Source organism: Coenobita brevimanus, chromosome 23 (genome assembly GCF_032717465.1).
Source record: "Coenobita brevimanus isolate Jiangsu-jjx chromosome 23, ASM3271746v2, whole genome shotgun sequence".
In the NCBI taxonomy this organism is placed as follows: Eukaryota; Metazoa; Arthropoda; class Malacostraca; order Decapoda; family Coenobitidae; genus Coenobita; species Coenobita brevimanus.
In genome coordinates this window covers 71763503-71777249 of record NC_136976.1, presented here as the reverse complement: position 1 = coordinate 71777249, position 13747 = coordinate 71763503, and the positions used below count along the sequence as shown (strand labels likewise).

At 42.5% G+C, this 13747-nt stretch overlaps 1 protein-coding gene across 1 annotated transcript in view; it reads right to left on the bottom strand.

Moving 5' to 3' along the window:
* Positions 1-13747, bottom strand: part of LOC145393024 (CD109 antigen-like) — a 150721-nt gene that overhangs the window by 126051 nt on the left and 10923 nt on the right. The window contains exon 2 of the mRNA XM_080267348.1: positions 1469-1520. Coding sequence (XP_080123474.1) covers positions 1469-1502 — 34 coding nt within the window. The 5' untranslated portion in view covers positions 1503-1520. The remainder of the gene's footprint in view (positions 1-1468; positions 1521-13747) is intronic.

The window sequence follows — 13747 nt, the reverse complement described above, 5'->3', positions numbered from 1 at the left end:
ATTCATTTCCATCTATTTCCATTTCCTTAGCTTCCTCAACTTACCTGTCTCAATTTCTCAAAAAATCATTTACCAAATCCATCCATCACTTGAGCCTACCACACCTCTTCTTATCTCCAAACATCAAATCCATCCATCAGCTTAGCCTATCATGCCTCTTCCCATCTTCAAACTCAAATAGGCCTACACCTTTTTTTATCCATTCTCTCTGCATAACCATACCATCAATGTACAATTTTTTAACTACCTCTTTATCAACAGACTTCTTTCCAGCTCATTTTTCATAAATCTCTATCAGTGTCATGACCAGGTCTTTACAAATGAGAGGGTCATGGTGGGGTCAAGCCCTATTCTGAGGAGGGCCACTTCTGTACAGTGTGTCTATACTGAATAGTCTGAAATTTCTAATGGGAAACCAAAAGGGAGCAAGGGTCTGAAAGTCTGAAAGGGGGGGGGGGTGGACCATCCCAGACTCTCCTGTAGCTACATCAATGATCTGTTTCTTATCCAGTGGTATCCTGTGGGTCCAAGCTCCCCCTTTTGTCAGTGGTGTTACAATTTTCCCAGGCTGTCAGATGATTGGAAACACTGCCTTCTGTTGTAACTTTTGCTCTGACCCCATGCTCATATCGACAAGAACCTCATGGACTGCAGGCTGAAGCTGCTCTCATGCTGACCATCTTCCTACTTTGGGGGGATAAGGAGAGAAATGAGGGCTGTTTGTATAACTGGGCAGCGTAGTCTCCCTGTTATATGGACAAGCCTCTACAACTCCCATTTGTAGTTACTCTTGCAATGTATAGAACTATGCCTAAGTAACTACAGGTAAACAGAATTATGGAAAGGAGTATGCTAAAGAATTTTCCGGTTTTCTTGTATGAATTTAATCTTTTCAGTCCTGGGATTCATTATTTTATTCATGCTCTATAGAAACAATTTCAACTGGGATTTCATTGGCTTCTATGCCTGAGCACTCTCCTTGAGCTGAATAAAAACCATCTTGAAGTAGTAAGAATGTTCTAAACTAATACATCATCAGATTGAGGGATTAATGCTACTGCTAAAGCTCTGTCACCTGGATTAAAAAAAAAAAAAAAAAAAAAAAAAAAAAAAAAACTGGACCCCTTTTATTACCTTAGCTCCACTGTGCAGGCCAAATCAACTTCTTAACAATCTGAGCCTGGGGATGTCTTTTTCATTTTATTTTTGCTACCTCCTGATGGTTTTATTTGCTTTACCTTGGGGTAGACTTTTCTAATAAGATGGGTTTTATATGCTCTAATTAAAAGCATACCCTCTCATCTCCTATTACCCATCACCTGCATCTATTCCGATCCACGTCTTCTGCCTCACCATCACCCACATCCACTCCCATCCACTTCCATGACCTCAACACCACTCACATCCATTTATACTGTCCCACCACCACCCACATCCACTGCTTCACCACCACCCCACCCTTCCCTACCGTGGCCAGTTTGCAGGGATGGCCACCGACGCATCTTCCTTCCTCTGGGGTCCTGTGGGAAAAGAGTCAGGTGTGAGAGGAGTCAGGTGTGGGATGGTGTGATATGAGGAAAAAGTGAAATTTGTCAGGTGTAGGATGGTGTGAGATGAGTCAGGTGTGGAATGGTGTGATATGAGGAAAAAGTGAAATTTGTCAGGTGTAGGATGGTGTGAGATGAGTCAGGTGTGGAATGGTGTGAGATGAGTCAGGTGTGGGATGGTGTGAGATGAGTCAGGTGTGGGATGGTGTGAGATGAGTAAGGTGTAGGATATGTGTGATGAGTCATGTGTGGAAAGGTGTGGAGTCAGGTGAGGTATGGTGTGAAATGAGTCAGGTGTGGAAAGGTGTGGAATCAGGTGTGGTATGGTGTGAAATGAATCAGGTGTGAGATGTCAGGTGTGGGATGGTGTGAGACGAGTCAGTGTGGGATGGTGTGAGATGAGTCAGTGTGGGATGGTGTGAGATGAGTCAGTGTGGGATGGTGTGAGATGAGTCAGTGTGGGATGGTGTGAGATGAGTCAGTGTGGGATGGTGTGAGGTGAGTCTGGTGTGGGATGGTGTGGAATGAGTCAGTGTGGGAAGGTATGAAATGAATCAAGTGTGGGTGAGATGAATCAGGTGTTTGATGAGTCAGGTGTGAGATGGTGCGAAACGAGCCAGGTGTGAGTAATGTGTGGGATGGTGTGGAATGAGTCAGATGTAACATGAGTCAGGTGTGGGATGGTGTGAGATGAGTCAGGCATGAGATGAGTCAGGTGTAAGATGATGTGGCACTGTTTTAGTAATCAGATAAAGGATCATGTGATGAGTCCAGCGTGAGAGAATGTGAACAATATGAACAATGAAAAAGTTACCAGAGAAAGATACGAGATAAATGAACTTTGGTAAATAAAAAAATGAGTAATACATAAAACATACTCTCAGGAATAGGTAAGATTACAGTTCATTCCTTTTCCCTTAAGATCCCTCCCTTGTAGACATGACATGGAAAACTGCATACGTCAATTCTTTAGCTATTAATATTGCAAACTACACCTTGTTATTGCGTTGTGTTATTTACATCTGATAACATCCGCTTAGTTTCCATCAAGAAAAGTCGTACGTATGATGATAAAGCAAAGATCTGTAAACTTAAACGATACCTGCATATTGCTTTCCTCTTTCTGTATACTGCAGAAGAAGATCAAACCCTCCTAAATGCAAATCCTTCTCTTGTATAATATAAACTAGAGTCGAGTCTCCCCGGTGAGTGAAATCAGCGGGGTCCATTATGACCCCAACCCATCACTCACCACCCAGCTCATAAAAACAGCAAAAACGTAACAACAATGGTGATGGCGTGGCAGGAGGCGCACCGTGACGCCCACTGAATATGTAATTCACCGGGTCGGTCAGGATCACTTGATGGTCGTGTGTGTGTCGTCACACACATCAAAACCAGCCAGAAGACAGGACGTGTATGCTGGGCTGTCCTTTCGGGATCTCCCAGGCCCTGTCTTTCCCCTTACTATTTATAAGTCAGCCCACACCCCACTCACCGGGCTAATGTATGGCCCGGCCTTCACTATACTGTACAGTAGGTGAAGGGAATCTTTGATCGAACGAAAGAACGCGTGTTCGTCACGCTGGTTCCTACATTCATCAGGGACGGTCAGTAGACACCTCTCGATCATGGTCCAGTGGTAACTTCCTTATTTGTTTCTGCTCTGGCCACTGCTTTCATCACTCTGGCCCAAGTTACTGTGTGTGTGTGTGTGTGTGTGTGTGAACATTTAAGACAGACAGATTATATATATATATATATATATATATATATATATATATATATATATATATATATAGACAGAGACGATGGATATATGGGTCGTTTCGTCGCTCTGTATTAAGAGTCCAACATGCCTGCATGGTCGGTCTGGGCCACCTGCTGGCAGCTCTCCACGTTGCTCGATCGCTCGATCTTTGGTAGCCTCCCTATTCAGTCCCTTATCCCTGAGGTTACATCTTACGGCCTTATCCCAAGTCTTTTTCGGTCTGCCTCTCGCAACCCTACCCCTGACATTCACACTTCTCGCCTTTCGCACCCAACGTCATCCTTCATCCTCTCAACACACCCAAACCATCTCAAGCTGCCCCTCCTTATCATACCACTAATACATTCCAGTCCCATTCTTCCTCTCAACTCTTCAATCGCAATCCTAGCCCCCACCCCCCCTCGCCTAGCATTCAAGGGCGCACTACGCATCCATTTAACCAGAGTAATTTCTGTACGTTTCAGCCTACCAATATCCTCTTCCATTACTGTCCAGGTCTCACCACCATCCAGCATTACACTCCCGACACATGCCGCATACAAAGATCCCTTAGCACGGTGGGAGAGCCCTGTCCATGTTAGGAGAGGCAATAGCTCCCTGATCTTCCTCCAACCACTCCTCACCACAGAAAGATAGATGACAAATAGACAGACTGAGACAGACTGACTGACTGATAATGGATATACACAGTAGACAGATGAGACTGACATACAGCCAGAGATAGTTAGACAGATAGACGGAGGCAGATACGCAGATAACATGCATATATTTAGAGAGAGAGAGAGAGAGAGAGCCCACGCACACCATGAAAGAACACATCAACACACGAGGCAGGCTTTCCGTTCCAAATAAGAGACTAAACAAGCAGCCAAAGACAGTGTTGGTGGTTGGTGCAAGCAATGGCGTCGTCCCAAATCCCGAACTGTTTCCTGGCGTCCACAAATCATCCTGTTTGGGGAGACAGTACGGAACTGAAGTTATTTGCCACGGAACTTGAGATATTTACCGCGGAACTCGTTATTTACCGCGGAACTCGAGTTATTTCCCGCTTGTTTTTGGTCATTACGTAAATACACGGCGAGATCTAGGGTGGCGACGCAAATAGCAGGGTGATAAATCCTTGGTGATGCCTGGCACAGTTCCTGTATCCATAAAACCACCAAGCTGACGACAACGCACTTTCGGGACTGGTTTTATGGGCATATCTAGGGAAAAACGGAGAGGTAACAGGAATAAAAAATAAAAAAAAAGTCACCGAACTGAAATGGCTCTTTCTGTCTGTGGCCAGCATCAGTGAGGTCAATAAAATCTCTGTCGTAAGTTTGAATATAGTACAATGGTCTTAATGTTTGGCTAAGATGCTAATCGTGTTTGTTATGATGTTTTTAGGTGTCTTTGGGTTGTCTCGCCGTCTGTGGTAAGTTTCTGTGAGGTAAAAAAAATCATGTGACGTACCATGGAATTTAATGCAAAGGTCCTTACGTATGGCTAAGATGCTGATCGTCTTTTTAAAAATGTTTTTAGGAGTCCTTGGCTTCCCCTAAGCAAGATAAAATTCCCTGGCGTTATGCGAAACACAAAGTAGGCAGTCAGTAGGCTGAGTTGGGACATTGCTTGCGTCATGTGCACTGAGCTCTACTGTATAGCATAGAGCTCAGTGGTCATTGTCTGTTCTCTCTCTCTCTCTCTCTCTCTCTCTCTCTCTCTCCGAATCACACTACAGTATGTGCAAATTTTAATGGGTTTTTATTCAACTTCATTTTCTTCCTTGTAACAATTATGACTCAATTATCTTTTTGTTACCTCTTTCACCGACTTCGTGTTTTTTATTTATTATCGCCCGCCTTAAGAGGCGAAGAGATAATGTTTTTGCCTGCCTGTGTGTGTGTGTGTGTGTGTGTGTGTGTGTGTGTGTGTGTTCCCATTATATCTCATGAACGGCTTGAGCTATCAACATGAAACCTTCAGGGTAATAAGATATGGCCACAATCCTGAACTTGGTCAATAACAAATTCTGGCGGGTGACCAGCATTCGGGAGCCGACTGTTTTTCTTTCATTTATTTATTTTTTGGTCTTGCTCTCACTAAATATCGTATTCACTCAGGCTAGATTTTTCAAACTGGAGGGGATAGATACGGACTCCAATGCAAAACCTCTCCCTTGTAATGAATAAAATCGTATGGAAGTAGTAGTAGTGGTATTAGTAGTAGTAGTAGGAGGAGGAGGAGGAGGAGGAGGAAGAGGAGTAGTAACAACAACAACAATAATAATAATAATAATAATAATAAATCGTTTCCATGTTCATCTGACTTTTGGGCCCGTACTGGTGTCAGGCAAGGAAGCTCCCTAAGACCTTTTGCTAAGCGATTTATTTTGCATACTACGCTTTACTGCCCTTATCTGTGTTAAATAAATCCTTCTAATGTGGCTGCACTCTGCATACATAACGTACAAAAAAGGATATTAACCAGCCATATCCAAAAACAAATCGCAATGGAAATAATAGGAGCCTTGACTGTATTACTCGCTGGTAGTAAAGGTTCCGTAACTCCTTTTTCTGATCGATTTATTCTATACACTTTTATTCTCATTTATGTTATTTATATTTCTTTTCTGTCGACGTCGTCTGCCTCTGTAATATAAAAACAGATAAAAAGGCGTAATGTGCAAAATAAATAGCCAAGGAAGTAGTGCTAGGGATCCTTTGTATCCTAAGTGGTTTTGGAGATTTCGTAACACCTCTTTCTAAGCGATTTAGTCTGCATATTACTCCTCAGTATCCTCCTATATGTTATTAATGCAAACTGTCGATATTAAAATAAGAGACAATATTAGGGTAAAATGTGTACAATAAATCGCCGAGGAAAGGGTGATACGAAGCCTCCAGTATAATCTTGTTTACCTTCCTTTGAAACGTGGTGTGTTTGTTCCTAAGACTGTTCTGTGTGTGTGTGTGTGTGTGTGTGTGTGTGTGTGTGTGTGTGTGTGTGTGTGTGTGTGAGTCCAGGAAGAGAGACACAAAAGACGGGATGTGAAGATGGTTTGGAAAGTGAAGGGAAGCAGAGACGGATGGGGGGGGAGAGGGTGCGTGGGGCAGTCTTTCCGGCAAACCAGTGATTCTGTCTGTCTATCTATTGTCAGACACCTTAATGTCGTTAGGGGTGGCCACAGACAAATCCCCTCCATGTAAAAACAGTCATTCACCACAATATAATCAATAAATATCTTCCATCAATATTATCACAAAATCATTTAAATCGAAAAGAGGGATTTGGTAAAGAATTTTGGGTAATCTGGTAAATGAGTCAATAGAAAGTCAAAACTGAGGTAATATTACTTGGATTCACGCTCCCCAATCCCCTACTCTGTTTTCCTCAATGGACCTATTTCACCCGTAGACCGATTTCACCCGTGGACCTATTTCATCCGTGGACCTATTTCACCCGTGGACCTATTTCATCCGTGGACCTATTTCATCCGTGGACCTATTTCACCCGTGGACCGATTTCACCCGTGGACCTATTTCACCCGTTGACCTATTTCACCGATGGACCTACTTCTTCCATGGACCTATTTCACCCATTGACCTATTTCACCGATGGACCTACATCCCTAATAGACCTATTTCCCCCATGAGCTTATTTTCTCCCATGGACCTATTTCCTCCACTCTCTCTCTCTCTCTCTCTCTCAAATGCCGGATCCTGACAAGGGGAAAAAGTGCGGGGAGTGACGAACCCAGGCACTACTTTGCTCGGCGGAGATGCGGACGCTGAGCTCAGGGACGCGGCCTACGCTCGGTTACGCATCGTTTGTGGGATTGTATACGTAATCCTTCTTTGGCTCAAGTTACGTATAATATTGTCTGTTTATTCTTATCTTAGTCCACTGGGATCACGTAAGATGAGCCTAGGGATGCAAGAACAACAATAATAACAAAAACTAACAACGACAATAATAACAACGTTGAAAGACTTTTGGCGAGTAAAATCAGTTATTCATACTTTTACCTTCACTCATTCAAAAAACAAAACATCTCACGACCAAACTAGAGTGAATACTAAAGTTAAAATCACAACATTCATAAATTCATCATTCATTCATTGCCAGACGCCATGTATCTCAGACGGGGTGGCCAAGGGCTTAGAGTTAATAAATAAATAATTAAATAAAAACGAATCTTCAAAATATTTATGGTTTGTTTATTGAAGAACCATGCTCAGAGATCGTATCTATAATGGGGTTTAATCGATTTTTACAATAATTGTGCACAATATCCAACGATATCACAGATCATTTGGCTTTCCGTATTTCGTCACTTTAATACACGCTCCAATTTAATTCTGAAGTGTACGGCGGCTGTATGACTAAAAAAAAAAAAAAGTGTAACCAGACAATCTTTTACACAACTACGGATCAAGAGATACGCCGCCAGTTCCTTTATAAGTACGGGTCGCGGATCGTCGTGCTCATCTTTCCCGCGTAATTTCCCGCCTAAGCCAGCTTCCGACAGACGCGGTGACCGGATGTGGAGCCTCCCTTACGTAGCCTATCTACTGTATAATCTGTTCACTGGAGAGGGACGCCTTCACGTGGTGGCACCGATATGGGCGTCCAGATACACTGCCCGGTTAGACAAATGTCCCTAAATTCCGTCTCCATCCCCCGAGAGCAGGATGGTGGACTACACGAAAAAGGTAACTTCTGGTTCACGTTCCGATGGGCCTTGGATTACAGCTACTACTACTACTACTACTATTACTACTACTATTGCTACTACTACTACTACTACTACTTTGTCTACGTTAACTGTCTCAGGTTCCCATGACTCACTCTCATCTGAACAAATTAGTCTGGAGCTAGACTGAATGGAATACTGGAGTTGTTCGCACCATGACGGGGTTAATAGTGAGATTATTATTTTACACTCTACGATCTCCTACGACTGGCGCTCGGATGAATAAAATCGCCTGGCGATTAAATGGAAGGGAAGGGAAGGAGGGGAGGGAAAGGGAAGGAAAGGGGAGGGAGGGGAGGGGAGGGGTGGGAGAGGACTGGAAGGGAAAGGACAGGAAAAGGAAGGGAAGGGAAGGGAAGGGAAGAGAAGAGAAGGGAAGGGAAAGGAGGGAGGGAGAGAGAGTAAATGGTAGGATGGGAAGGGAAAGTGAAGAGAAGGGAAGGGAAGGAGAGGAAAGAAAATGGAAGGGAGGGAAGGAAAGGGATGGGAAGGGAAGAAAAGAGAGAGGAGAAGAAACGAAACAGAAGAGAAGGAAAGGAAAGGGAGGGGAAGGGAGAGAAGAAGAAAAGAAAGGAAAGGGAGAAGAAGAGGAACTTAAGGTGGTTCTAAGGTGTTTGGGCGGCTGTCTCAATAACTTCTTAGCGTGGTGACCTTCAAGGAGTAAGAGAAGGGTCGGGCAGCGAACTGGTCTCTTACGCAATGTGCTGTTGTGATGGTGCTGCTGTGGAGTGGATAGTGCTGTATGTGGTTATGCAATGTGGTGTTGTGGTGGGGAAGACGGTATGACGTGGCGGTGTGGTGTGGAGGATGTGAAGTGGCTATGTGGTGTGGTGTGCCTGGTGTAGGGGGGCTATGTGGTGTGGTGAGGATTGGTGTGACTAGTGTAGGGGTTATGTGGTGTGGTATGGTGGTATATTGTGAGTCTGGCTGTTGTTACGTAAGTATCTTCTCATTCTTTTTCGGTGATTTAAAATGTGTGTGTGTGTGTGTGTGTGTGTGTGTGTGTGTGTGTGTGTGTGTGTGTGTGTGTGTGTGTGTGTGTGTGTGTGTGTGTGTGTGTGTGTGTGTGTGTGTGCGCGTGTGCGTGCGTGCGCGCGCGCCTCCAGAGAAACATAGTAAGCCTCTCTCAGCCTAAGAATATCACCCAGCAGATGAAAAGCGCCAAACAAAGGAGGTGAAAAACTTACCAAACTTTTCAGCTCAACTTTACCAGCAAAATTAATTGCCAAGTTACGACATCATGCTGAAGGGGTTATACTTTGAGATATATATATATATATATATATATATATATATATATATATATATATATATATATATATATATATATATATATATATATATATATATATATAGGCTCATTAGGAAAACGGAAAATTGAAGAAAAACCCAAAAACGAAAAAAAAAAAAATAAACATGATAAAAAGAGGCATACGATGTCACCAAAATGAAAGGGCCAAACTGAATGATAAAAAAAAAAAATCTTTAATATAGGAGCATCGAAGAAAAATCCAATAATGTGAAATGAATAAAGATAAATGTGATAAAGGGTGGCCATTAATAAAGGAGAGAGGGCCATGAATCCAATAATGAGGGTATACTTTATTGGTACGTTGATAATGGGGTAACTTGGCTGGAAATCTCGTTAGCAGTGTATTAATAACGAAGGTAGGTAGGGGGAGAAGGAAAAGAGGAGTGGAAGGAAAAGAGAGAGCGAAAGAGAGGGATGGAAAATGAGAGGATGAAAGAGAGGGATGGAAAAAGATTGGATGAGAGAGATAGAAAAAGAGAGAAAATGAAAGAGGGATGGAAAAGGAGAGGATGAAAGAGAAGGATGGAAAAAGATTGGATGACAGAAGGAAGGGAAAAGACTGGATGAAAGTGAGACAGAAAAAGAGAGAGGATGAAAGAGAGGAATGGAAAAAAGAGAAGATGAAAGAGAGGAATGGAAAAGGGGTGAATGAAAGAGAGGGAGGGAAAAAGAGAGAATGAATGAAAGGGATGGAAAAGAGAGTGAAGGAGAGGGATGGAAAAAGAGAGAAAGAAAGAGAAGAACGGAAAAAGAGAGAATGAGAGGGATGGAAAAAGAGAGCGAAAGAGAGGGAAGGAAAAAGAGAGAATGAGAGGGATGGAAAAAGAAAGAATGAAAGAGAGGGTGGCTGGAAAGGGCTGAAGAGGGAAAAGGACTGATAAGGAACAAGACGAAAGAGGCAAAGGGAATTAAGAAAATGGAGGAGGAAAATAAAGATGGAAAAAAAGAATAAAAGAAAGAGGAAGGGAGACGAAAAAATGGGCCCCCAAAAGACAGAGCTGTATACGTAACTGTTTTGCTATCCCGTAAAAAAAAGAAAAGAAAAAAGAACAATGTACTAAGGACACAATTTTACTTTAATGGAACAGAATATGTACAGTACTGAATATCTGGCAACACCTTTACCTCTGCTTGTTAGCCTCTTCAATCCCATGACGTGTTTTTCATCTTGGTTCTACTTTGAGACGATACTGTTCAGCTTAGGAGAGACTTCAAACTCTTCTTCCTCTTCTCTAGCTTCCCTCTTCCTTCTCCATTCCCCGCTTCTCTCTCTTCCCTGTGTCCTCTTTCTTCCATTTCCTCCCTTTTCTTTCGTCCACATCCTTTCCCTTTATAATTCCTTCTCCCCTTCCATCTCCAATCTCCCCTCCCTTCCCCTTCCAGTTTCTATTTTCCTCCCCCTTCTCTCCCTCCTCAACCCCCAATCAGTTCAGGCAGACTGGAGGGAGAGATGAGGGAAGTAGAGGGGAAGGAGGCGCACCATATAACTGTGTTCTATCACCATTTTCTTTTTCAGCCACTGATTTTCTTACTTAAGCCTCTTCTACTACAACTTACCACTGAATTCAGAGATATATTATTCACCAAAGAACATGATGAGCTTGTGGGTAAAAGGAAAATACTTATCCACGCGATTTTTGAATGCTGTCTCTCAGTTTACCACACTGGAGGGCATTTCGTTCTGTGTGTTTACAGTTCTACCCTGTTACTATGTTACAAGGCCTCCTCCCGACATCCACCCATCACAGGTATCCTTAAACAGAATGGACTGATTCACCCAACTCGGCAATCGAGACACCAACCTGGCCTTCTTAGTTACCAATTAGGATTCGGGTCGGGTAGAATCACCAATGACACGTGTCCTGCTTGTACAAGAGCCACACACGGTCTTAACATGCCACACGAAGACGCAGACAAGAAAAACAGTGTAGGGAACCAGACAGATGTAAATTAAGCGACAACACCACCAAAAACAATTCTACTGAAGAAGAAATGCTTAGTCTGATGTGACTGGAAACGCAGACCAACAATTCTATAACCATTTCCTCTTGTATTAATCGAGCGATCTACTGTAGTATTTTTCGACTGTCATTTAATTTTTTTTCCTTTACACATTTTAAGGTAACGAAGTTCTTAAAGATGTTCCTTGTACGGTTTCTTTTCCAATCTAACTATAATTTTTGTCACCATTCGTTGTACTCTCTCAAGCATCTCCATATCTCCGTTGTAATAAGGTGACCAGAACTGGACACGATACTCTAAGTGTGGCCATACTAGGGAATTGTAAAAGGTGACGACAATATTTCCAGTTTTTATTTGAACGTTCTACCTGTGAATCTAAATAATCTGTCGGCGTTTTAAACTGTTGTAGACTGTCTGCCTAATTTCAAATTTTTATATACCTCAATTCCAACAACCGTTTTCGTGGATTACATTACTAGACTGGATATTATTTCTAGTACTGCTGACTTATTTTTACTGTCAATGTTTTTCAGTATCTATTTACTACTGCTGAAATATATCAACAATGTTTATACCTAATCAAACACTTCATCAAGATCTCTCTGAATCGTCTGCCTTTGTGAAGATGTATCCGCTCTTTTAACAAATTCTGTATCATCACAAATTTTGTACTGTATATTTCAGAACACAATCCTTCGTCAGTAAAATTCGAGTACATTAAAAACAGATTAGGTACCAGCACTGAACCCTGTGGAATTATTTAAGGCGCTTCCAGTCTAATTCTTTTCCATTTCTCAAGAATTTATTATTATTATTATTATTATTATTATTATTATTATCATTATTATTATTATATATTTCTAAACATCCGGTAAGCCAATTATTTATCGATCCACCTGAGCTACCCTTGAAACCACACACCTTAACCCTTTCAGATCGTTGTCGCATTTTTTCACTTAATTATAGTTATTTTCTGGTGGTTTTATTCAGTTTAGGAAAGACTTTTTGAAACCTGAAAGGGTAAATGAAGGCTCTATCTCTCCCCCTCTTCGAAAAGTCTCTCCTACACTGAATAAACTGATCTGAAAACACTGGGAATAAAAAATAAATAAATAAAAAGTTATCGGATTGAAGGGTTTAAATTGATCAGGAGTTTTATGCTGGGATAATGAGAAGGGACAGAAGGAGGGAGGGATGGAGTGAGAGGGAGGAACAAAATGAGAGAAGGAAGAAGGGAGAAAATGAGAGAGGGAAGGAGGAAGAGGAGGGAAGGAGGGAGGAAGAGGAGAGAGGATAAGAGGGAGAAGAGAGGAGGAAAGTGGGGAAGGAGGCAGAGGGGGATGGAAAGCGAGAAGATGAAGGGAATGGGAGAGGCAGAGAGGGAAGGATGTAATTAGGGAAGGAGCGAAGGACGAAGACCCAGAGGACCCACACCAGCAGCCTTGAGTAACGTAAATACTGTACCACAAGAGTAATGGTATCGGTGTGGTAATCCTCTGTGCCGGTAATGACGGGAGGCGAACCCATCCTTCCGTGACTGCATACGTTTTTCTGACCACGATGACGGATGCGAAGACGGCGTGAGTTTGTATGGAGGAGGAAGGAAGACAGAAGGAACACGAAGGAGGGAGGAGGAGGACGAAGGAAGGAGAAGGAAGGGAGGAGGAAGACGGAGGAAGAAGGAGAGAAAAGCAGGAAGAAGGAAGATGAAGAATTGTTGACTTAATGACTATCACTTTCAGGTTAAGATAGTGATGAATAACATTTCCATTCATCTTGTATAATGAAATTTCCATGACAGTTTATCTATTTTGCACTGTGGTCCTTCTCACTACTTTCTGCCGGGTTCTGCTGGAAAGTTTGGTGGTGGGGAGGGGTACGGGACCTTCCTACTTTTCTACCCTTGTCTTTAACTCATAGAACAGATTCTTTAGTTTCATCTGCAATATAATAAACAGCCTCGAAAGAACAAATAGGTCTGTTGATATTTGCTTCCATTTGAACTTCTTTGTATTTAAATAAGGTATTTTTTTTTTTCCTTATGTCGAATAGTCTACGGATTAAACCCTTTCATATGATTTTTTTTTTTTTTTTTTTTCCAGTGAGACGCCAGGTATATGAGAGCGGCGCGTGCTTACTTCCTGTTGTTCTTGGAGAATGTTCTGAAATAAACCATCACCACCTCCGAACTAACCAGTCTATTATATCCCCTTACCCTCCTCCCGCCCCACCCACCCACCCACCCCACACTTTTTCATTCTCTCCCCCCACCCCCCAAGCAAAGAACTTGTGAGAGATCTGTTCCCATCGGCTCCCCTCGTCAGTGCCATACCTCATACAACGACCGTCTTTGCAGGGTGTACTCCTCCTGCTCTAACCAATCAATTGTCAACGTCTTAGCTCTTTCCAAACATTCT